Genomic DNA, 23,644 nt, shown 5'->3' on the forward strand with positions numbered 1-23,644 from the left:
ACTTCAGATTGACCTATTGATAAAAAATGGTGCGGCCCAATCTGTTAATTTAATTTGAGGCCTCGAATCTCAATAATCCACTGGGTCCTTTGACCATTTTCAGTTCAATCCCATATTCAATTAAATTTAAAATCTATTTTTATTATTGTCGTCGTAAAAAATTTAAAAAATTTAAATTAACATTTATCGTAAAAGTCAAAATTTTAATAATAAAAAAAATGATCGTCGATCATATTCATTTGATTAAAATATTAATATAGTTTGATCTCAAGTTGATCCAACAATGAATAATGATATTTTTTACTTTTAAATTTAATTAATTGGGACAATTTTATTTTTATGATGTTAATTTTTTTAGAATATCAATGTTTATTTTTATTTTTTTATTCGATTATTTTATCCTATCAATATTAATCATTTATCTTACAAAAGTAGCAATCCAATAAACATCAAATTTTAAAGGCTTAAGGGCTATTTTTGTCTTTGTAGTAGACTCAATTTATCATTTTCACTCGTATAATATTTTCGCATCAATTTAACTCTAAAAGTCTTTTGAGACATCATTTTAGCCCTCGAAGTATATTTTAACTAACAAAACCGTTAGTCTTATGCGTCTGTAGACGCTAGTAATTCCACATAAGCCAATACTATTGACATGACTTGATGATGACGTGATATTTATTAAAAATGTAAATAATAAAATAATTACTAAACATAATGGTTAGAAAAAATCTCTAAAAATTTAAGTTAATACCTTAATCACAATGAAATAAATAATAAAATTTTGAGGATTTTTTTTAATCATTGTGTTTAGTAAATATTTTAATATAATCCCTTAATCCGCAGTCACATAAAACTCACGATTCTATTAGTCAAAATGATCAACGGACTTGAAGGACTAGTATGATACCCTTAAACAACTTTAAGGAATAAATTAATACAAAAATGTTATAGGAACAAAATTGATAAATTGAATCTATTACATATAAAAAAAACCCTTAAACCAAGTTTAAATTCAAATTTACATCTCAACCGTTCAACGTGTAAACAGGGAAAGGCTAATGATCCACCATAAGAAAATCTTGCACGGATCAAAGTCAAAATTTCCTATACAATTGAGAGTTGTTTTTATCACCAAATCACATGCAAAATGTGGCTTTATATTTGGATGGAAGAAGTTACATCACAAAAGAGAATTTGATGACACATTATCGTATAAGACCCAATGTGACATATGGATAATGCAAATCATATCAATCAAAATCATCGGGGAATTGAAGGATGATAAGCTGAACACCCGACAACTTATCAAGTGCCACGTGTGTATATTTAAAACATTATCTTTATTTCAATAGTTCATGGTGTATTCATCAATTCAAAATAATTGATTTTAAAAAAGTCTATGATTTAATTAGTTTATTTGAATTTATTTTATTTTTAAAAATAATAATAATTCGATAACATATTCTTAGTTATTGATTACATGGTAAAGTGGTCTCTTAATTATAGGATATTGTTTTATTGAGTTAATTGACTATTAAAAGTTACAAAATGATTCCAATTATAAGGTGTTGTTTTTGTTGAGTCAATGACTATTAAAAATTATAAAATGATTATACTACTATTCATATGTTATATAGTTATCATTTTTCGTTAAAGAATTGAAGGTAGTATAAGTTGGACGTTAACATGTTGATTGAAATATAATAAAATTAATTTCATAATTTCATCATATCTCAGTCAGTATGTTCACGTCTAGTTTAAACAATCGTTAATTTTTTAACTAAAAAGGACACATTTGAAATATAATAAATAGTTTGGTGATCATTTTGTAACTTTTAATAGTGAGTGACTCAACAAAATAACTTTCTATAATTGAGAGACTATTGTATAACTTTTAATAATCGAACGATTCAACAAAATAATATCTTATAATCGGATATTTGTATACTATACCCTTGATTATATTGATATTTCACTTTTGGTAATGTATTAAAGATATCTTCGACCACAATTTGAGGGGAAAAGTAGCATAACAAAATAATGATGAAGTTCAGCGAGTCAAATCCCAATAACATATGCAAAAATCAGTGGGAGATTAATGGACTTGTTTATGCTTGGAACGTAAGAAAAGTGGTCATTTTTTTTTATCAAAGAAATGGCATAATTTTAACAAAACCCCATCATTTTAATCACGTCATTGCCCCCACCAAACAAGAGTAAATTATATATTTAACAATCTATCTATTCTAATAGTTTGTTTGGGTCGTTTAATTATATTTTTTTAATATCACGATTAATATCATGTTTTTATTTTAATCACGTCATTGCCCCTCACCAAACAAGAGTCAATTATATATTTAATAATCTATATATTATTACAGTTTCGTTTTGATCATTTAACTATAGATCATACTTAATGTTATGTTTTGATTTTAATAACCATTGCCCCCACCGAACAAAGGTAAATTATGTATTTAACAATCTATCTATTCTAACAGTTTCGTTTTGGTTATTTAACTATATTTAAAAAAAAATCATACTTAATGCTACATATTAATTTTGTTTTAATCACTCATTATTAAAAAATAAACAAAATATGTACTTTTCAATGAAAATGTTACTTTACATTTTGGCGATACATCAATATCACCGTTAAATTTTTAATGACGAATGATTAAAACAAAATAAAAATATGTTGATAGTATGATTTTTAAAAAATATATTTAAATGACCAAAACAAAACCACGAAAATAGGTAGTTGACTAAATACCCAGTTTACCCGTTATCTCCCGCTTTAAATTTGGTTTTAATCCGATTAATGACAATTAATTAGTTAACATTGGTTAAAATTTATCTCCCACCAAACTGTTTCTTAGCTTATTGCTTAATGCTTATTGCATATTTAACAGATATCTAATACTACAGCTAAATATTATAACTTTAAAATCTCTTCACAATTGAAGCAATGATTTGACCAATTTAGCATACAAATATTATATGGTTTCCAAAATTATTATTATTTAATTAAAGGAAAAACCATAAGTTTTAAAAACTATTATTATTTCTGCCAGAATTAAAAATATGTTCCTCTTAATTCTTAAATCCTTTTAAATCGCCTTGCGGTCTGCACACAGTCAAATAAAACGTTTTGCAATCTTTAAATTATGAGTTTATTATATTTATATGTATATTAAGAGAATAATTTTATTATATTTATATTATAGGTAAAAGACATTGTGTGTGTATATATATATATATTTAAAATTTATTTAAAAATAATTATTAACTGAACAATAAAGAATTTATATAAAATTATATTACATGTATATTTTTTGAAATCTATGCCTTCACACTTACAACTCACAAGCCATGTGAGGGATTTTTGAAAATGGAAATTAAAATAAATATCTTTAGTGACACCAAAACCAGAACGCCTAGCCAATGGGTTTTGTTTTCCGGAAGCTATTCTCTTTCCTCTCCAAGTTCCAAGATTAGAAAAATCAATTGAATAAGTTTGGAGATTAAATTAATTTATTAAATAGAAAACTTTAAAAATAATATAATTTTTTAATAACATGAGTTGATAATAAATTAATGTCTACTCATATATGTTTTAACTTATCCATGACGTACACACTATTGATACAACTATTTGAATTTAAGATTATTGTTTTTATTATTATTTAAATCACTTAGTGGGTTCAACATTATAAATTATTATTATTTGAATAGTTTCTACTCGGGAAGGAGAAAGAGAATTTTAATCTTAGTGAATATTAAACACCGACTTAATATATATATATATATATCAACAGAAGAATTTTAACTATATAGTCTAAAAATTATTTACAATATTATAAATTATTTAAAATGATATTATGAGATATATATATAGAATATATTTATGATTAGTGGCCTTTGAGAAAAAGTAATAAGCAATTTCTCTTATATTAATAGTTAGGGCTGTAAATGTATTAAGTTAAGTTTGAGTATTGTTGAACTCGAATTGGTTTGAAAATTTTAAAATGGAGTTTGATTCAGTATAAAAAATCGTGAGTCTGAAATTTTCAAGTTCGACTCAATCTCGAAACCATGAAATGAAGCTTTAATAAATTTGAAATAAAAAAAATCAACATATAAATATTAATATCATTAATAATTTAAAATTTTAAAAGATAATATTTTAATATACTATTTCTTTTAATTTCTCGTGATTTTTTCAAGTCGAATATCAAGTAGCTCTTTTAAACTTATTAAGAACTTAAATCTAACTTACTCGAATCAAATATATATCAAATTTTGATATAATATATCTCATTTACAGTCCTATTAATAATACATTTTTTGTCTGTCCTATAAAGCCACGTCGGACGTGGATGATTCAGCCAATCTAATTCTGGAGCTACCTGTTTCGCACTTTTAAATCGTGGGGACCCACTCGCTGTTTCAGCCAACCTAATTGTAATCTGTTTAAGCCAACCTAATTTAATCTGTTTAAAATAGATAGTATAAATTTTGTATCCAATTTAAGTACGAGTATTATTTAGATATCTAAATCAATTAAATATCTTAATTTCTAAAATATTTTTAGATAATAAAAAAAATTAAATAATAAATATTTATAAAATAGTATCCATAACCACATAAAATATGTCCACTATTAATCAAGTATTGCATCTTACACTATTTGTCTCGTATCAAAAGGTCAAATGAAAAGCGGTTTTATGGAAGTAAAATTAAAACCATGGGAAAGTTAGACGCAGAGAGCCTTCCATTTGTGTATAAAAGAGCCACTAGCTCACTTCTTCCTCCATCCCATTTCATTACATCCTTTGATTATTATCTTTTTTGCGTTAATTGAATTTTCTGCTTCCTTGTATTACTATTCTCATTAGTAATCTTCTTCTTCCCTGGTTTTGCTTCTTGAAAGCTCAAGGTAATGTAATTCTTGTATTGTTTTTTTTTCTGTTGTTTTTGTCAAAAGTTCGAACAAAATTTGAGTCGTGCTTTGTTTTGTGTCTGTGTTTTCTTGGTTTTGATTTTCTTTTTTTCATTACTGTGAAAAACCATGTTAGATGATCAGCTAGAAAGTTCATAGTCAATGTTTTGGACTGCTATTTTGAAACTTTCAGACAAACAAAATTTATAGAAAGAAGAACAGTGCCATATCATCTCAAACTGGTGATTTTTTAAGGATTTTATATTTATTTTGATTAATGGATATTAAATGAAATGAAAAAAAGACACCGAAAGTGGATCTCATCATGTTGGTGTTGCAAATCTCAGTTTAGAAATAAAAACATTGAATTAACGTTAAGACTTTTCCATGTGGTTGGTGGTAGGTTTGGAATTTTCTACCCTTCTAGAAAACAGTATAATTTATGTTGGGTTTTTCAACTCTTTCATGTTTATCCATTTCCATTTATAGTTTTATAACATAATCTCTATTGCCTAATTCTTACACTCAATACTCTGTTTTGCTCTGTTTAGCTTTTGCTTTCGTTCAGTTCGAAGAAATGGCGGAACGTGCTCTCACTCGTGTCCACAGCCTCCGTGAGCGTTTGGATTCCACACTTACTGCCCACAGGAACGACATTCTGGCCCTGCTCACAAGGTAACTTGGAACAGCATACTTCAAAAGATTGTTTTTTTTTCTTTGATAAAATTTGCATGCAAGCTGTGAACTTTGTTGTTTTATCCTTTTCACTTTAGGATTGAAGGCAAAGGAAAGGGAATTCTTCAACACCACCAGATCATTCTCGAGTTTGAAGCTATCCCTGAAGAGATCAGGAAAACGTTAGCTGATGGGGCATTTTCTGAAATATTAAGAGCTAGTCAAGTAAATTGAAAATCCAAACTTTCTTTACCTGTTTTGGATACTTTTTTAATTGCCAATTCTTGATTTTTGAGTTGTTTTCGTGTGTTACATAGGAAGCGATTGTGTTGCCTCCGTGGGTGGCACTGGCCGTTCGACCAAGGCCTGGTGTTTGGGAGTACATTAGAGTGAATGTCCACGCTCTTGTTGTTGAAGAACTCACTGTTGCTGAATATCTTCTTTTCAAGGAAGAGCTTGTTGATGGAAGGTATAATGATCTGAATAAAAACGTTACTGTTTTGATTGTGTTTTGTTTGATCTGTTCACTAAGGTTGTTTCTTTTCGCTTTGCTCGCAGTTCAAATGCAAACTTTACTTTGGAATTGGATTTTGAGCCCTTCAATGCCTCGTTCCCTCGCCCGACTCTTTCAAAGTCGATCGGTAACGGCGTCGAGTTCCTTAACCGTCACCTTTCGGCGAAACTGTTTCATGACAAGGAGAGCATGCACCCCTTGCTTGAATTCCTAAAAGTCCACTGCCATAAGGGCAAGGTACTTGAACTTGACAACATATTTGCTGCTTCTATTTGCTCGATTTATCGTGTTTGTGTTAAAATTAAGACTTGCACTTTTGCATGTTAATCCTTTGGTTTGGTGTTTGCAGAACATGATGTTGAATGACAGAATTCAAAACCTGAACTCTCTCCAACATGTTTTGAGGAAGGCAGAGGAGTACCTCGTTACACTGCCTGCTGAGACGCCGTATGCTGAATTCGAACACAAGTTCCAGGAGATCGGTTTGGAGAGAGGTTGGGGTGATACGGCCGAGCGTGTGCTTGAGATGATTCAACTCCTTTTGGATCTTCTCGAGGCACCCGATCCTTGCACCCTCGAGAAGTTCCTTGGGAGAATCCCCATGGTGTTCAATGTTGTGATTCTAACTCCCCACGGATACTTTGCTCAGGACAACGTTTTGGGGTATCCTGACACCGGTGGCCAGGTTAGTTCGTTTACGAGCCTTTTTCATAAAGAGGCAGACTTGGATGTTGCAATTTGTGTTTAATCTTTAAAGTCTTCCTGTAGGTTGTTTACATCTTGGATCAAGTCCGTGCCCTGGAGAACGAGATGATCCACCGTATCAAGCAGCAGGGGCTCAACATTAACCCTCGTATCCTCATTGTGAGAACTCTTGATTCTTAGTATTTATGATTTTTTTTTCGGTTTCTTTGAAATATATGATTTCAGCTGTTTCTCATGCATATGATATTTCTATTTTGCTTTATTCCTAGATTACTAGGCTTCTCCCTGATGCTGCGGGAACAACTTGTGGCCAACGACTCGAGAAAGTATATGGAACGGAGTACTCTGATATTCTTCGGGTACCCTTCAGAACAGAGAAGGGTATCGTACGCAGATGGATCTCTAGATTCGAAGTCTGGCCCTACTTGGAAACTTACACTGAGGTGAGTCAGTGAGCCATTTATTTTCTTGCATTAGTTATCCCATTTCATTGATATTACTTACTAACAAATCTCTTTGTTTCAAGGATGTTGCTCATGAGATTTCGAAAGAGTTGCAAGGCAAGCCCGATTTGATTATCGGAAACTACAGTGACGGTAACATAGTTGCCTCCTTGCTGGCACATAAATTGGGAGTTACACAGGTTTGTTAGAAACTAATTCACCAGGATCTTTGTGTTTATCTTTGATTACATGTTGGCGTATTGATTCGATTTTTCATTCTATTATAGTGTACAATTGCCCATGCTTTAGAGAAGACCAAGTATCCGGATTCCGATATCTACTGGAAGAAGCTTGAAGATAAATATCATTTCTCCTGTCAATTTACAGCTGATCTTATCGCCATGAACCATACGGATTTCATCATCACCAGTACTTTCCAAGAAATTGCTGGAAGGTAGATGATCTGATCTGTCTTCTTAGTTCGGGATTCGATATTTTTGTTAAACTCTTTTCTCTAGACCATGAACATTGATATTCTTATGATTTCAGCAAGGACACCGTGGGTCAATACGAGAGTCACACTGCTTTCACTCTTCCCGGTCTCTACCGTGTTGTCCACGGAATTGATGTGTTCGATCCTAAATTTAACATTGTGTCCCCTGGTGCTGACATGAGCATATACTACCCTTACACTGAGGAGAAGAGGAGATTAAAGCATTTCCATGCTGATATCGAAGAACTTCTTTACAGCAAAGTTGAAAACGAAGAACACTTGTAAGTGCACTACTCCGAACCAATCCCTATGCAAAATTAGCCACTGGAAGTAATAATAATCTGTATGTCGGTGTCCGACAGATGTGTGCTAAATGACCGTAACAAGCCAATTCTATTCACAATGGCAAGGCTGGACCGTGTTAAGAATTTAACCGGACTTGTCGAGTGGTATGGGAAGAACCCCAAGTTGCGTGAGTTGGTTAACCTCGTTGTAGTAGGTGGAGATCGGAGGAAAGAATCCAAGGATTTGGAAGAGAAGGCCGAGATGGCAAAGATGGTCGAGCTCATCGAGAAGTACAAGCTGAATGGTCAATTCCGATGGATATCATCCCAAATGAACAGAGTTAGGAACGGTGAACTTTACCGATACATTTGCGACACAAAGGGTGCCTTCGTACAGCCTGCATTATACGAAGCCTTTGGATTGACTGTTGTCGAGGCAATGACTTGTGGTTTGCCGACATTTGCAACTTGCAACGGTGGACCTGCCGAGATTATCGTTCATGGTAAATCTGGCTTCAACATCGACCCTTACCACGGTGACCAAGCTGCTGAGATCCTCGTCGACTTCTTCGAGAAATGCAAGACAGATCCGTCTCACTGGACCAAGATCTCTGAGGGAGGCTTAAAGCGTATTGAGGAGAAGTAAGCAAAACTCACATTTATTTGTTTCTCTTCCCCCAAGTTAACTCCAGACTTTGTTCTTACATCTCTGCATTTTTTTCGAATCAGGTACACATGGCAGATTTACTCCGAGAGACTATTGACCCTGACAGGAGTGTACGGTTTCTGGAAGCACGTTTCCAACCTCGACCGCCGCGAGAGCCGTCGTTACCTTGAGATGTTTTACGCTCTCAAGTACCGGAAGCTGGTATTTTCTCATGCACCGACACCGCTTCCGTTATTTCTTTCTTTCTCTGTCTATCCGGTCCGGTTTCAATACGTTAATGCTTTTAACTAAACTGTTTTGCAGGCTGAATCGGTTCCTTTGGCAGTTGAAGAGTAAATTGAAGCTTTGCTTGAAACTATTGGAAGGGTTTTCTTAGTTGTTGAGAATAAGCTTCGTTTGATCGAACAAGAGAACCCGCTTTTGTATTTGATTTGTAATCTTGTTTTCTTTTAATCTTTCCGCACTGTTTGAAGTCGGTTGTTTGCGAGTTTTGTTCTCCATGTTCCATGTTCCATCTTTAATCTGCTTCTGAAACTTCACTTTTAACAAAGCTTTGATTCGTATATTTAGAAGCTGAACAACTCGCTAACAAGTTTTAACAGATTCGGATTTGTTCGGACACACATTCAACATATGTTTCAAAATTTCGAATACATGTAATTTAAATTTAGTTTCAAATATAATATCAATAATATTTTCTATAAAAATCTCGAGTTGAAATAATGATTTAATTTTTTATCATTGCTAGTCGAATCCAAAGTACATTACTCGACCTAATTTCACGTATAACAAAAAAATAATTGAAAAGTGTTTGTTCCTGGCGCCCGAGGGTAAAGGACAGTTTCTTACCAGAAAAATCAAAAGGTTGAGAGTAAAGTCAAAATATAAAACAGTGGATTAAGAATCTTCTGAATGAACAAGAAAATAAACAAAGGGATGAATTTGGATTTAACATATTTCAAACTCTCTTCCCCGCACGTCTGTCGTTTTCAGCTCGCTATTTTCTACAATAAACTCAAAATTTTAAAAACCTTTATTTCGATCTCTAAACACACGCCGACCGTCACCCTTTTCCGTCGACGAAGCTCCACTTGACCTCACCTCCCCCCGACGACCAAATCCCTTGTGAAATCGTGACTGATCAATGACCGATTGACGATGAATCGACGTTTTATACCCCGCGAATCATAGGATGAAAATCGCAATCCCAAACGATTTCGACGGCCAATCGACAACAACTATGGCGACTTATAACTAGAATGTTAACAAGGACTACGTCTGTGGTGGTGTTCTTGGCTGGAAAGGGCAATGGCAGCGGGTTAGTGTTAGGATTTGGGAATTTTAAAGATTTTGAGGTTTTTTTTGAAATTTAAAAGAAATAAAGGTTTTTTTTATAAATATAATAATATTTTAAAAAATAAATTTTAAAATTACGAGATTGTGAAACGTGTCACTTAACAAAAAAAAAATTAATGTCCGTCACGACTTGACCTGTTTTAAGTAACAGAATGAAACAATAGATACCGAACTGACACAAAATAAATGTTAGGCATTAAATGAAATAATGTATTTCATTTTTTATTAGAGATAATTAGAAAAGTACTCTTTTAGTTCAATTTTTGGATCGAATTAAGAAAGGTGAGCCAACACCCGGGACCGGCTTACCAGCTCAATCGCTCCCCTACTCCTTTATAAAAGAACATTCTTCCTCTTTTCTTAGCTCAAAAACACCTTTCTTTCTCTACCAGGCCAAAAGCCTCAACGAAAACTCTTTGCAAACCCTTAAACCTCCCCCAATAAAAGAAATGGCGAAAGGAAGCAACAAGCTAACGAAGCTCTTGTCAGTTTTAAAGAAGCTCAACTCATTAAAAAACAAGCAAATCCGTTCCCCGACGTCGACGGCCGCCGTGGCAGCTTCCGACATCATCTACAACAACGAAGAATCATCCGCAAATCTCCACCCCGTCCAAGTCGGGAAATCCCCGAGAAGCTACCTCATTAGCTCCGACATAAGTGACAACCCTCTGTTCCGTGAACTCGCGGAACGGTCGACGTCGTTGAGCGAAAACAACACGGCGGAGATCAATGTGTCGTGCGATGTCGTCTTGTTCGAACACTTGCTTTGGATGCTCGAAAATGCCGACTCTCAACCCGAGTCTTTGGAAGAGCTTGTCGAGTTTTACGCTTGTTGATTGTTTCACGTACTACGGATCGTAAGTTGTACAATAATCATGTAATAATGACATGATTATAGAGCGATGTTAGAAAGAAACAGAGTCGATTTAATTTCAACGGTGAGGATTTAACCGAGTTCTCGCCGGCGACCGCCTCATCTGTCAGCCTAATGGTGGAGGTGGTGGGTTTAGATTCGTGTATCATTGTTGCTCATTGTCGTTTAAGAATTTTTCTTTATAATATATAAGAGATTAATGTTATTTTTCCCTTTCTACATTGTTTTAATTCATTACTTATTAAATTAATCTCTTAATTTCGAGTATTGTAAATAACAAATTTATTTAAAAGTAAGAACGAAAAATTACTCATATTATGAGACATTAAAATTTGAAGGCCTGAAAGTCTACCTTTAGATACGATTATACGAAGTTAAGTTTTTTGCTTGGGCACTATTTCTTATTAAAAATTATATATAGAGAGGGTTAGGATTCACTTACATAATATAAAATTAAAGTGTTTTTATACAGATTTAAGACTATTGGATGAGTAAAAATAGATGTATGAGATTAACTCTTTATTTTTTTTTCCAGTGAATATCTTTTCATTCATACTATTAATCTCAACCGTCTATTTTCTTTTATCTACTGGTCTTAAATTTATATAAAATTAAAAGAGTTATATATATATATATAATTTTAATCTTTAAATTTCATTTCTACTAATTAATTTTACGTTGAGTGTCTCAATAGGTGAGATAGAATGAACAATCATAATGAGGATTCACGATAAAAGTGTAATGAGATTAAATGATCGTATTGTAGAGGTAGAGAGACATTAACTCCATATAAAAAAAATAAAAATCTTGAAATTTAAAATCAATAATGCTATACATCTTATTAAACATATTTAAAAAAAAAGCAATATTCTAATGTTTAATTCATTTTTATTTATATTAGTCCGATGATGAACAAGGTAAGTAAAGAAAAGATTTTATATTTATAATATAATAAAAAGCTGATTGGTCATGGAATTGAATTAGTACAATACTCTCAGATTTATATATTAAGAAAATTTATGGGTCAAATGGCCAATGATTGGCTTGTTAGAGATGTGAGATAGACTGTTGGTTTGGTTGCTTTTTGTTGATTGACAATAAGGTTCGTGTTTTATTATTTATTTTATCACATTCAACAATAGATACAAAAGTTTCAAAATACAATATTTGAATTAAATATACCCTTTTTAATAATAATAAAAAAAATGAAATATACCGTTTACATTGTATTTAAATCCAATTTAAATAAATATATAATTTATTTATTTGGACAGCGGCTTTGGTAAGAGGAAGACAAGACAAATTTGTTCCCCAACACGCATTACCATTCGCGACGCGTTTGCCAAGCTGCCATGGCCAGGCCACCCATAAAGGCTTTAAAGGCCGGGTTTTTTTTAAAAGTTGAGTTTAGTATGAAATTATTTAAGTTTATTTTGATTTTTAGGTTCATCATTTATGATTACTTATGTTTAATTTTGAAATTGAGATTAAAAAAAATCAAACTACTATTATAATTTTATTTTTATTTGGTTAAGGTTGCATTCAAAATTATATAAATATATGTAATTTACAACCACTTAAAAAATCCTAATAATCATATAAAAATTAATCTTATATTATTATCAAAGTTTGAATTTTAAATTGTTATCATTCACATGTAAAATATAAGATCAATACAATAACAATAAACGTAGATTAAAAAGTAAAATTGATATATTTAAATAATTTCAACAATTAAAAAAATAAACAAATTTTTTAATTTATATTTACTTCAAAGTTAAATCAATCCCTTAACTTAATAATATAAACAAAATAAATACTTGAAAGAATCAATATGTTCAAAAAGTAAATTATTAATGTGTAAAAATATATAAATTCAAAATGCTTTAAACACATTAAAGTATTATAGAGTAGAAATACAACGTACACAAATATGAACTTTATTTTAAACCTATTAAGTGATTTTAATGATAGAAGGGAATACTTTTTTTCTTAGATGTTTCGATTTTGAATAATTACGTATGTATGATATATGTACTTTATTAATAAGCTGAACAATTATAAATAAATTTGATCTTATAATTCTCTTGTAATATTTAAATATGGGTTATGATCTACTTACACAATGTAAAACTCTTTAGATTTAGGACCGTTTGATGAATGAAAATAGACGACTAAGATTGATTTCTTACTCTCTTTTTTCAGTAAATATCTTCAAATTTCTAACTCTTAATCTTAATCATCTATTTTCATTTAATTAACAATCATAAATATGTGTAAAACTAAAAGAGTTTACATTGTTTAACAAGATCTTATCTTAATATAAGTTATGATTCAATTGCACAATATAAAACTCCCAAAAACACCCTTCTCAAACTCCCAAAACTCGGTCAAAATAAGGTAATATTATTACTTAAAAGACTAGTCAAAATAAGGTTTGAATACAACAACGAAGCCCAACCAAGCACAAAATAAGATCGTGGGATAAACAAAACCCATCTCTAAGATTTGCCGACTAGGATATTTTGGGCTAAGAATTCCACCCATTTCTTTGCAGAATTCATCACGGTGGTTAATGCTGAAAGCTGAAATGCAGTTCTTCTTGTAGAACCTGCTTTTCCTCCTCATAACCTTCATCTCTCTCCATATCTGTTCCACCATGTTTTCTGCACTCGGGAGCTTAAACTTTTCATCCAAAAGTCGAGCAAGCCACCTGCTTCGAAGCTCCATTGTTGGAATATACGCCAGACTATCGAAATAACCCATGGGTGGATCATTCCCCTGACAAAAGAATCATTAAATGCTGCAAAACATTGTTAACCGAGTTCTCGAGCATTCCTATACAAGGGCATGACCCCAGACGGGTATTCGATCAAACTCCGAAACGGCTCCGGTAAGATCGTTTTGAGCTTCTTCTTTCCATCACAACCGGTTGCAAGAATCACAACAGCGGCCTTCATTTTCGTATTGTCATCGAACTCGATTCCTTCTTTCCAGAACCACCAATCGGAAGCTCTTTTGAAAACGATGTTTCCCTTATCGGCTTCGGTGAAGAAATCTACCGGCACGATGGCCATATTACACGATGCATAATCTTCCTCAAATGGATGGTCTGGTATCAATCCGTACTTCCTTAATGGAAGTTTCCAAAGCAAGTAGGACTCGATGAACTTCGACACAACACGACTCTGTCACTTACGCACACACCGCATGAGCTTAGAACGAAAGAGAATTGTCCAAAGGGATTTATGTAAGAAATTTCGGCTCAACATTGGAGATAACAGGTAGCGAAGGAGGGTCCCGAGAATGGTTTGATTAGGTCTTTCATGGAAGAATTGAGAAAATCTTGTAGAGTAGAAGAGGTGAAAAGGCACACCCCAGACTCTAAAATGTGGAACAATCCAATGAGGTGTCCTTACCACCATGCATGGTGCATGGTTGCCCTTCACCTCCTTCATGCAAATTATTCAACATCAGCAAAATCGGTTCTTTATTAACTGATTTATCAAAACCTTTCGATAGTTTTTAAATTTATCTGATTCGAATTATGTTCGGTTCAATTCAGTAGCCGAATCAATATATATATATATCAGAAAAATGGTTCATTATTAACGAATCATGTTCGAATTAAAATTAATCTTAATTTTGTTTCATTAGTAATATTTCACCATAATTAATAAAATTAATGGAGAATTACCTTGATTTGCTTGTGCACGTACTATAGTTAAATCAATGGCTGATTTTCTATAGCCAACAACCACAACCTTCTTCCCCTTAAGTAGCTGAGAAGCAGTATCTTTGTTGAGCTTGCAGTAATCAACGGTATGAAGGATTTCCCCTTAAAAAATCTCAGGGCCTTTGTTGTTTGGAAATTTTGGAATTTTGGGTGTGTCCCCATATTTCCCAGTGCAAACTACAACAAATTCAAAGGCATACCACTGCAAATAAAAGGGGGGGACCCCCAAAAAAATCAAAATCAAAAGAGAAACTACACATGTATATACGCATAATATACATAATAGCATATCTTCTAAGCTAAATAACCCATAACTTATCACTTTATTTAAGTTTATATACTTTTATTGCATTTATGTAAACTCTTTAATTTCTTCAAAACGGCATATATATATATATATATATATATATATAAACTATTGGTTAACTAACAATTAACGCTAACGTAACATTTTCATATATGTTTAATTGCTTACGTGACATATATCGCATATGTTTAAGTGTCGATGTAGCATATGCCGCGTGTGCTTAGATGTTGATGTGAAAATATGGCATCATTAATAAGTTTAATTGTTCATAAAAAAACTTTATTTTAATCAAAGTTGAAAAGTTGAGGGTTAAAATATTTAAAAATATATGGGTCAAATTGATTATTCATGAAAACATTAAGGGTGAATTTTAATATTATGTCTTATTAATATATATCTAAACAAACTTTTTAATAAAAATCAATTTTACAATTGAAATAATATGACCTCAAGGTTGTTTGAATCTTTGGTTTGCACTGCAATCTCCCAAGCGGGTTGACCTAGCAATGGACGACTCCAATAGTCCTCATCACTTCCGACCAGCTCAACAACCATTTCTGGTCGGCGAGCAAGCCGGAGCTCCACCACCTTTGAATTGAACTTGACGAATTTCAGCACATCAAAGTGTTTAGCATACGATTCCAAGTAATCCAAAATCTCAGCATGAGAAGGAAAACTCGGTTCATCTCTATCCGGTCACAAAAATTCCGAGAATTCGTAACCTTTACGAGCCGTTTGTAGTTTAGTAGAATGATAAGCACATTATATTAATGATAAAAAAATTATGTTTAAATAAAATTATTTATAACACGTTACATAAGCATGTATCCAGAGTTTATAGTTACATATTTATTAAAATATTTTAAAATCAACTAGACTTAATGACATAATATATCTGGTAGTATTTTATAATAAAATAAGTTCAATAAAAAAAACTTAACCGAACTCATCAAGCAACCTTATTGATTAAAGCGAGTGTTTCTCCTTAGAAGTCTCGAGTTCAAACAATTACGCCTACATGATGTGTACATTGTCAATAGTTAAGAGAGATTATAAACATATATTGTCTTATAATCATCTCAATTTAATATTAAAAAAATTAATCATATTACGTTCAAAGAAAAATAAAAAAAAATATCTTGAGTAGGTAAAAAAAAATAATACTCAACCAACAACAACACATTATAATAAAAATAGAATAATGATAAAAACATATTTAGTTACAACTAAAAATGAAATAATAAAATTAATTGTAGCCAGACTTGAACTCAAAATCAAGTGATTATTAACCGTAGTTAATCAATTGAATAAAATACTATTATTTAATAAAAATTAATTTTATTTTCTCAATTAAAATATTTCGAGTTATTGACTTGATATGTCTTATTAGATAAGCATATTTAATACTCCCTGTCTCATTCAAATTGTCTCTTATTGATATGTCCTATAAAATAAGTATATTTTAATAATTTTTTAATGATGTTAATTAGATAAAAAGAAACTAAAATATGCATAAAATATCGGTAATAAACTTATGACTTTTTAGAGGGTATATTTAAGGGTGATTGGCAGCAGAGGAAGTCAACTCCAGAGTTTGACCAAAAACTGTAATAATAAAATCTTTTTGGAGTTATTTAATGATTAAGCTTGCAGAGGAAGTCAACGATAGTAAATAGGTCACTGACGATGGTGAAATACGGTGGCAGAATGGAGTGACGGTGACGGTGGTCGTATGGAAGGGAGTTGCGGTGGTGGAGTGGGGGGAGAGGGTGTTGAAGGCGAGAAAGGGAGAAATAATGTGTTGTCGTTATCAAGATTTGACGGCATTAAACGGCAACGTTGATAGGTTATGGGATGGATCATGCAGGAGAAGATGGCAGTATCCTTATTACATTTGTCTGAATCAAAAACAACTATTTTCTTGTTACATGAACACAGAAAATTAGGATATCAAAAACAACTGCATTTACTAGTTCTTCAACAAAAACCCTAGCTAGCTACAAATCAAAACCTTCAGAACAACACTGGAGGAGCAGTGGTTGAACTATTACACTCGTACGGGGAGAAAATGATCGATGAGTTATGCCCACCAAACCCAAAAGAATTCGACAATGCTGCCTTCACATTCAATCTTTCTTTCTTAGCCCCTACAAGTACACTTGCTTCCTGAATACATGTGTAAGCAAAATCGAACCATGTCATCCAAGAAGCAAAAGCTGCTGCAAAGCACAAGTGAATGAAAGGGGAAAGGGGGAGAAGAAGAAGAAGCAACATACCACTCCTTCATCCGGGTTTTCCAGGTTGATATTTGGATGAACCCAACCAGTTCGTATTGCCTACAATAAGTAGACATAACCATGTCGATACTCGGGTTAGAAGAAAGAAAAGGGAAATAGAAAGGGAGAAAGAAGATAAGATGCATGATTCTTTCATCCGTACTCGGATCATATAACTACAGAACAGAAATACACAGGAACCAGGGAAAGCAATCATATGGAATAACAGAACATAAACAACAAATGATCGGCACCGCACAACAAATTCCGTCCACGAAGTATGTTTCCTTAATCCAAGGTAATAACATAATCAAAACTCAAAATTGCAAACCTGTACTGTTGCAACAGCTTCTACGGCGCCAGAAGCTCCCAGTAGGTGACCAATCATCGACTTTGTAGAGTTCACCCTTAACTGCAAACGACAGAGATCTTATCAACTATCACAACGCAGAAGATTGAGAAACAGATTATGCAAAAAGATCCAGGTATTAGAGAAAAATATATCAAATTACCTCGGGATTGTTGCCAAAACAATGAAGAAGAGCTTGGTATTCTTTAATGTCTCCAGCTGGTGTTGATGTAGCATGAGCATTAATATAGTTTATATCTCCTCTAGATACTCCAGCATGAGCCAAAGCCTTTTCGATGCAGAGAATGACGCCAACACCTATTTTTAGATTGCACAAGAAAGATGTTAATTTAATATTTCATACAGTAACATGCACTGCAGGTAACATTCCGAGAAAGCACCATAAAATCATAATCTCATGAAATTTATTCCGCTTAATCACGACAAGCAAGCAAGAAAGAATTCAAATAAATTTGCGATTTAAGAAGAAAGAATTGCGGTAATGAAGGCATGGCTCAATACCATCAGGGTGAGGCTCAGTCATGTTATAAGCATCACAAGTGAAGCTTCCACCAAGGAATTCTGCATAGATAGTCGCACCTCTCCTCTGCAAAAACCAGAAATCTCAACTCTGTAATTTCCCTTCTCCGAAGCAAACTAAGCGCAAATCTATAGTGTCAAAGAAACTGTACCTTAGCATGCTCCAATTCTTCTAAAAGCAGAACCCCAGCACCTTCACCCATGACAAATCCATCACGAGTCTGGAGATTAGTACCACTATCCACGTAAATAACACACATGAAACAAACCAAGGAAACTTACATGCCTTTGAATAGAAAAGGCTCGATAAATGACTAGAGTAACTTTGTGAAAAACACCATGTGCACGTGCATATCTTAGTCATACCTGAGTTGTGTCTCTAAAGAGTTGTTAAGAAATGACAACGATTGAGGTAAATCCCGCTATTAAAAGATAAACATGTTGCTTACTAGTTTCAAATTATTAGATTAGTTAACATTAGTTTCCACCAAGTTTAATTCATTAACCCGTTATCTGTATCCGTTTCACTGCTTTTGTTATAGAACTTGGAGAGAGAAAAAAAGCAACAACCAAAAGAAAAACAATGGGCAAGAAGAGCAAGAGTTATTGTAACGTACAGCATCCCAAGGGCGTGAAGCTTTAGTAGGATCATTGTTCCTCCGAGAGAGCGCTCTACAAGCCACAAATCCCCCCAAACCTAAAATGACAAGATGACAAAATATAGTCTATACCTAGTGGAAAAATTGTAAAAAAATGTTGAACAAGATACCTATGGGTATAATTGCTGCATCCGAGCCACCACAAAGCATCATATCCTGCAATTTTGCTTCAAATGCATCAATTAAAATGCAATCGATAATACCATGATACATTGGATGTTTTTCTTTGCTCAACTTACAGCTTCACCTCTGATTATGTGATTTGCCGCATTAAATATACAGAAGTTGCTTGTAGCACATGCCGTGGAGATAGAATAATTAGGACCCATCCATCCCTGAAGAAATAATGAGTATAAATTTAAAGCTCGGAGTCCGAATTTCAACATCCATCAAGCTCTATCTTAACGTTGCAGAATCCGAATTTAAGCTAACCAAATCGATTGCAAGCATTGCAGAAGCCATATTCGTTGTAGCAAATGGTATGCAAAAAGATTTCATCTTCCTGTATGAGATCCTCAAAGCTTCAATTGCATCATTGAAAACCTGCGCATTCCGCAACAAACAACTTAAATGAACCAATAGATTTAAGGTCACGAAGCCCTCATGCTTCGGATCATATACCATGCCACTATTCGTTTTTCTAGCAAAATATTTTACATTACTCAGCTCTTTCTTCTTTCAAAACTATAAGCAGAATAACTTACTTTGACGCCACCCATTCCTGAACCAATCAAAACTCCACATTTCGCTTTATCTAACTCCTCCATTAGATCTTCAGTTACCCCACCATCTTGCAAGGCTTTCTTTCCCGCAGTGAGCGAGTAAAGCATGAATTTGTCCATCCTCATGGAATGCTTTGGTGCAACCCATCCATCGGTTGAGAAAGATTTGATCTCTCCAGCAATTCTCTGGAGAGAAAACGGGAGCACTAAGAAGGAGCACTAGTACAAACAAGAGCAAGATGAGAGATCTCAAACACCACTTACGGTCGGAAACTCGGCACAGTCAAAGTTTTCAATTTCACTTATACCACTGACTCCCTCTAGCAAATTGTTATAAAAGATATCAGGCTCGTGTCCAAGTGGAGTTACCACTCCCATCCCGGTCACAACGACTCGCCTTTGCTTTTCAGGAGGCTTCTTCTTAGTTGTAATTTCTCTTGTGAGTTGCACAGCTATAGCCATGGCTTCTCCTAAGTTTTTAAACAAATTATCCCGTAGAACGAATGTAATTCAGCCGGTAAGTTCTAAGAAATTCTTGGATTGAAGAAATTATATTTTCTTCATCACCACCATTTTATTAGATAACGTACACACATAAACAATCTCATATACATAGAAAATCCTAAAATTTTAGTATGCAAAACAAACATTTTTCTTATTTTATATAGAATGAGGCAGCAAACCCATAAAAATATTATTATAGGATGTTCATCAAAACAAAACAACAAATACTACAAACCTATACCAACTCATTAAGATATAAAATGTTGAGGCAGGGGAAGAGAGAAAATAATATTTTATGGAGTAATCAAAATCTGCATGTACTATATGTTTTGTATTAAATTCAGATTATCTGAGAAAATAGTGATTTTCCATGATCATAGACTTCATATCAACTTAAAATCAACTACATTTTGAGCTCTGAATTTTGTTTCAAGACAAACAATTCTTGGTTTATCTCACTAATTTAAGATTAATGTCCCAGATTATAAAAGAAATTTAACTCTCTCGGTTGAGCAGAAATTTACCAGAATGAGCAGCTCCTCGATTGATCCTTCTTGGCTTGCGACTGTTATTGAAGGGAACGTTTCTGGAGGAAAAGCTTCTATTTTGACCGAAGAAGCCACCATTTTTGGAGGAATAGTACTCATTACAAGGCTCGAAAACCAAGCAAGAAATCATCAAGCCTTGAATGGTGGATCCAATAAACGAAGAAATCAAACCCACGTCTTTGTTAGTGACTGAGCCGCCGCAGCATTTAGAAAGAAGAGCCTTCCTTCTGTTACGAGCCCCACGGCCGAGTTTATTACTAGAAGAAACCGAACCTGACAAGTCGAACAATGGAGACCGTGATTGGTCTTTCCCGGACACACAAGGCGCCACCAACCAAGTGCATAACGGGCTCTTTATTGATGAAGATGCCATCCCCAGATGCAAATTTAACTGGAAAATTATACTTAAAAGAAGGAAAAATATTAAAGATCCGGGATTGTATAAAGAGATTATTTATGTGATGTTAATAAAAATCTACCAATTCATCAATGAAAAATAACTTTGGAAAGAAATAGTCAAAAATAAGAAAATTGGGTGAATGATTTATGTATTCCTCAAAATTAAAGTGGGTAAATGAGGTGGAGTAAGTTACTATTTATAGTTGAAGTTTTTATATCTAATGGCTCAAATTTAATTGCATTAACAGATAAGTTGAAGATTAAATCTCATCTAACAAATTATATCTTATAGATTTTAAATTTAAATTAATATAATCCTTATATTATCTTTTTAATTTAGGTTATTATCTACTTAAATTAAAAAGAACATTTTTTATTCCCCAAATATCAGATTAAGTCTGATGATCTTGACAAACCCACTACTCTGCAATTATGTTTCAGATGCATCAGACAAAATGCAATCAATAATACCATTATATGTTGGATGTTTTTCTTTGCTCAACTTACAGCTTCGCCTCAAACTATGTGAATTGCCGCATTTAATATACAGAAGTTGCATGTAGCACATCCATCCATCCCTGAAGAAATAATGAGTATAAATTGAAAGCTCAGCGTCTAAATCTCAACATCCATCAGGCTCTATCTTAACGTTGCAGAATCCGAATTTAAGCTAACCAAATCCATCCATCGGTTGAGAAAGATTTGATCTCTCCACCAAAATCTGCACATGTACTATCTGTTTTGTATTAAATTCTGATTATCTGAGAATATAGTGATTTTCCATGATCATAGACTTAATAGCGACTTCAGATCAACTACATTTCTAGCTCTTAATTTTGTTTCAAGACAAACAATTTTGGTGTGTCTCACTGGTTAAGATTAAAGAAAAGAGGCAGAAACACAGTTCGCTAAAGAGTCAAATTCAAGGCAAATAAAGATGTTAAAGAAATGGGGAAAAAAAGTGATTCGAAAAGGCGGCAAAAAGCAACGTTATGTTTCTAAATCCAGAAAACCAAGGAGCTAAAGTTTACAAGAACGAGCAGCTCCTCGAAGGAAGAGAAATCATCAATCAAGGCTTGAAAGTAGAAAGAAAAAAGGCTTCCATTTTGACCCAAAAAGCCACCATTTTTGGAGGAATAGTACTCGTTACAAGGCTTGAAAGCCGAGCAAGAAATCATCAAGTCTTGAATGGTGGATCCACTAAAAGAAGAAATCAAGCCCGCGTTTTGTTAGTGGCTGAGCCGCCGCAGCATTTAGAAAGAAGAGCCTTCCTTCTGTTACGAGCCCAACGGCCGAAGAAGCCGGACCTGACGAGTCGAACGATGGAGACCGTGATTGGTCTTTCCCGGGCACACAAGCCGCCGGTAACCAAGTGCATAGCGGGCTTGCTAGTGATGAAGATGCCATCCCCCAAATGCAAATATAACTGGAAAATTATATGTAAAGAAGGGGAAAAAGAGATTATAAAGATTTGAGTTTGGATAAAGATGGATTATTTATTTGAGGTTAATAAAAATTTATCAACTCATCAATGGAAAAACCAACAAAAAGATAGAAATTTTGAAGAAGTAGAGCTGCATTCGATATAGGGGAAAAAGCTTTGAATCTGGGCTCTCCCAGTCGTTTCTGTTTAAGACTAAATGACTGCAGTGCCAAGTGCTATTTTTCTCTTTCAATTTTTTAAAATATTTAAACTTTTGTTTTCACCTATTGGTGTCAGAGATTTTGAGTTTCTTCCCGAATCAGAAAAACAAGAGGAAAGAAAAGGATCTTTGACTATTGTTTTTAGGTTAAAGTATACAAATGGTCCCTAAACTATAGGGTATTACTTTATTGAGTCTTATGACTAGTAAAAGTTATAAAATAGTCTTTCAATTATAAGGCATTACTTTGTTGAGTCCCTCGATAGTTAAATGTTACAAAATAGTCACTTGACTATTTATACGTTTCAAATTCGTCATTTTCCGTTAAAAAGTTGACAATTGTTTGAGTTGGATGTTAATTTTTTGACTAAGATGTGATAGAATTTGATCTCATAATCTCAAACGACTATCATATATCATTCAATAAATTAACCTCCAGTTCAAACGAACGTTAACTTTTTAACGGAAAAGGATGAGCTTGGAACATAATGAATAGTCGGGGGATTATTTTGTAACTTTTAATTGTCGAGGAACTCAACAAATAATACCCTATAATCAAGGGACTATTTTGTAACTTTTAATAGTCTAGAGGCTCAATAAAATAATATCTTATAATCGGTGGATCATTTATATACTTTAACCTTTTTATTAATTTTTGTATTTTTTAATAATATTAATTTTGATAATTTTTAGTTTAATACCTAACTTTCACGTAATTTGTGTTTTCTTTTGGCTTAATACAAAAATTAGCACCTAAATTAGTCTCGAAAAAATGTTTTAATATATGTATAATTTTTTGTTAAAAATAAATATTTAATATTTTATCTGTTACACTTTTAAGTATTTATCTTTGTCAAATACAATTTTTATGATGTGGGTTTTTGTTGTTAGAACAAATGAGAAAAAAAGAGACTGATCTATATGAGTTTTGATGAAAAAACAAACAAAACCCTTTACCAAATACAACTTTTATGATTTGGGTTTCCGTCATTAGAACAAATGAGCGAA

The 23,644-nt window shown here is 33.1% G+C and overlaps 2 protein-coding genes and 1 pseudogene across 2 annotated transcripts; 1 reads left to right on the plus strand and 2 right to left on the minus strand.

Moving 5' to 3' along the window:
• Position 1: 1 nt before the first annotated feature.
• Positions 2-20,982, minus strand: LOC120161679 (3-oxoacyl-[acyl-carrier-protein] synthase II, chloroplastic-like). The gene is made up of 15 exons (XM_039171891.1): positions 20,571-20,982; positions 19,807-20,012; positions 19,525-19,728; positions 19,253-19,363; positions 19,060-19,155; positions 18,931-18,976; positions 18,779-18,858; positions 18,314-18,382; positions 18,144-18,228; positions 17,785-17,939; positions 17,604-17,684; positions 17,273-17,332; positions 17,017-17,162; positions 12,887-12,891; positions 2-43 (listed from the first exon to the last, which is right to left on the minus strand). Coding segments are annotated over exons 1-15 (1,743 nt in total). The 5' UTR covers positions 20,968-20,982; the 3' UTR covers positions 2-41.
• Positions 4,799-9,173, plus strand: LOC120161678 (sucrose synthase-like). The gene is made up of 14 exons (XM_039171889.1): positions 4,799-4,939; positions 5,511-5,617; positions 5,716-5,842; positions 5,935-6,086; positions 6,176-6,368; positions 6,481-6,816; positions 6,900-6,995; positions 7,106-7,279; positions 7,363-7,479; positions 7,567-7,733; positions 7,829-8,053; positions 8,135-8,698; positions 8,786-8,924; positions 9,027-9,173. Exons 2-14 carry the CDS (start codon positions 5,520-5,522, stop codon positions 9,057-9,059), a joined length of 2,421 nt encoding a protein of 806 aa, XP_039027820.1. The 5' UTR covers positions 4,799-4,939; positions 5,511-5,519; the 3' UTR covers positions 9,060-9,173.
• LOC120161739 lies at positions 13,375-15,758 on the minus strand (annotated as a pseudogene).
• Positions 20,983-23,644: the final 2,662 nt, after the last annotated feature.

The sequence above is a fragment of the Hibiscus syriacus genome, unplaced genomic scaffold, assembly GCF_006381635.1.
Source record: "Hibiscus syriacus cultivar Baekdansim isolate YM2019G1 unplaced genomic scaffold, ASM638163v2 tig00111402_pilon, whole genome shotgun sequence".
Taxonomy (NCBI): Eukaryota; Viridiplantae; Streptophyta; class Magnoliopsida; order Malvales; family Malvaceae; genus Hibiscus; species Hibiscus syriacus.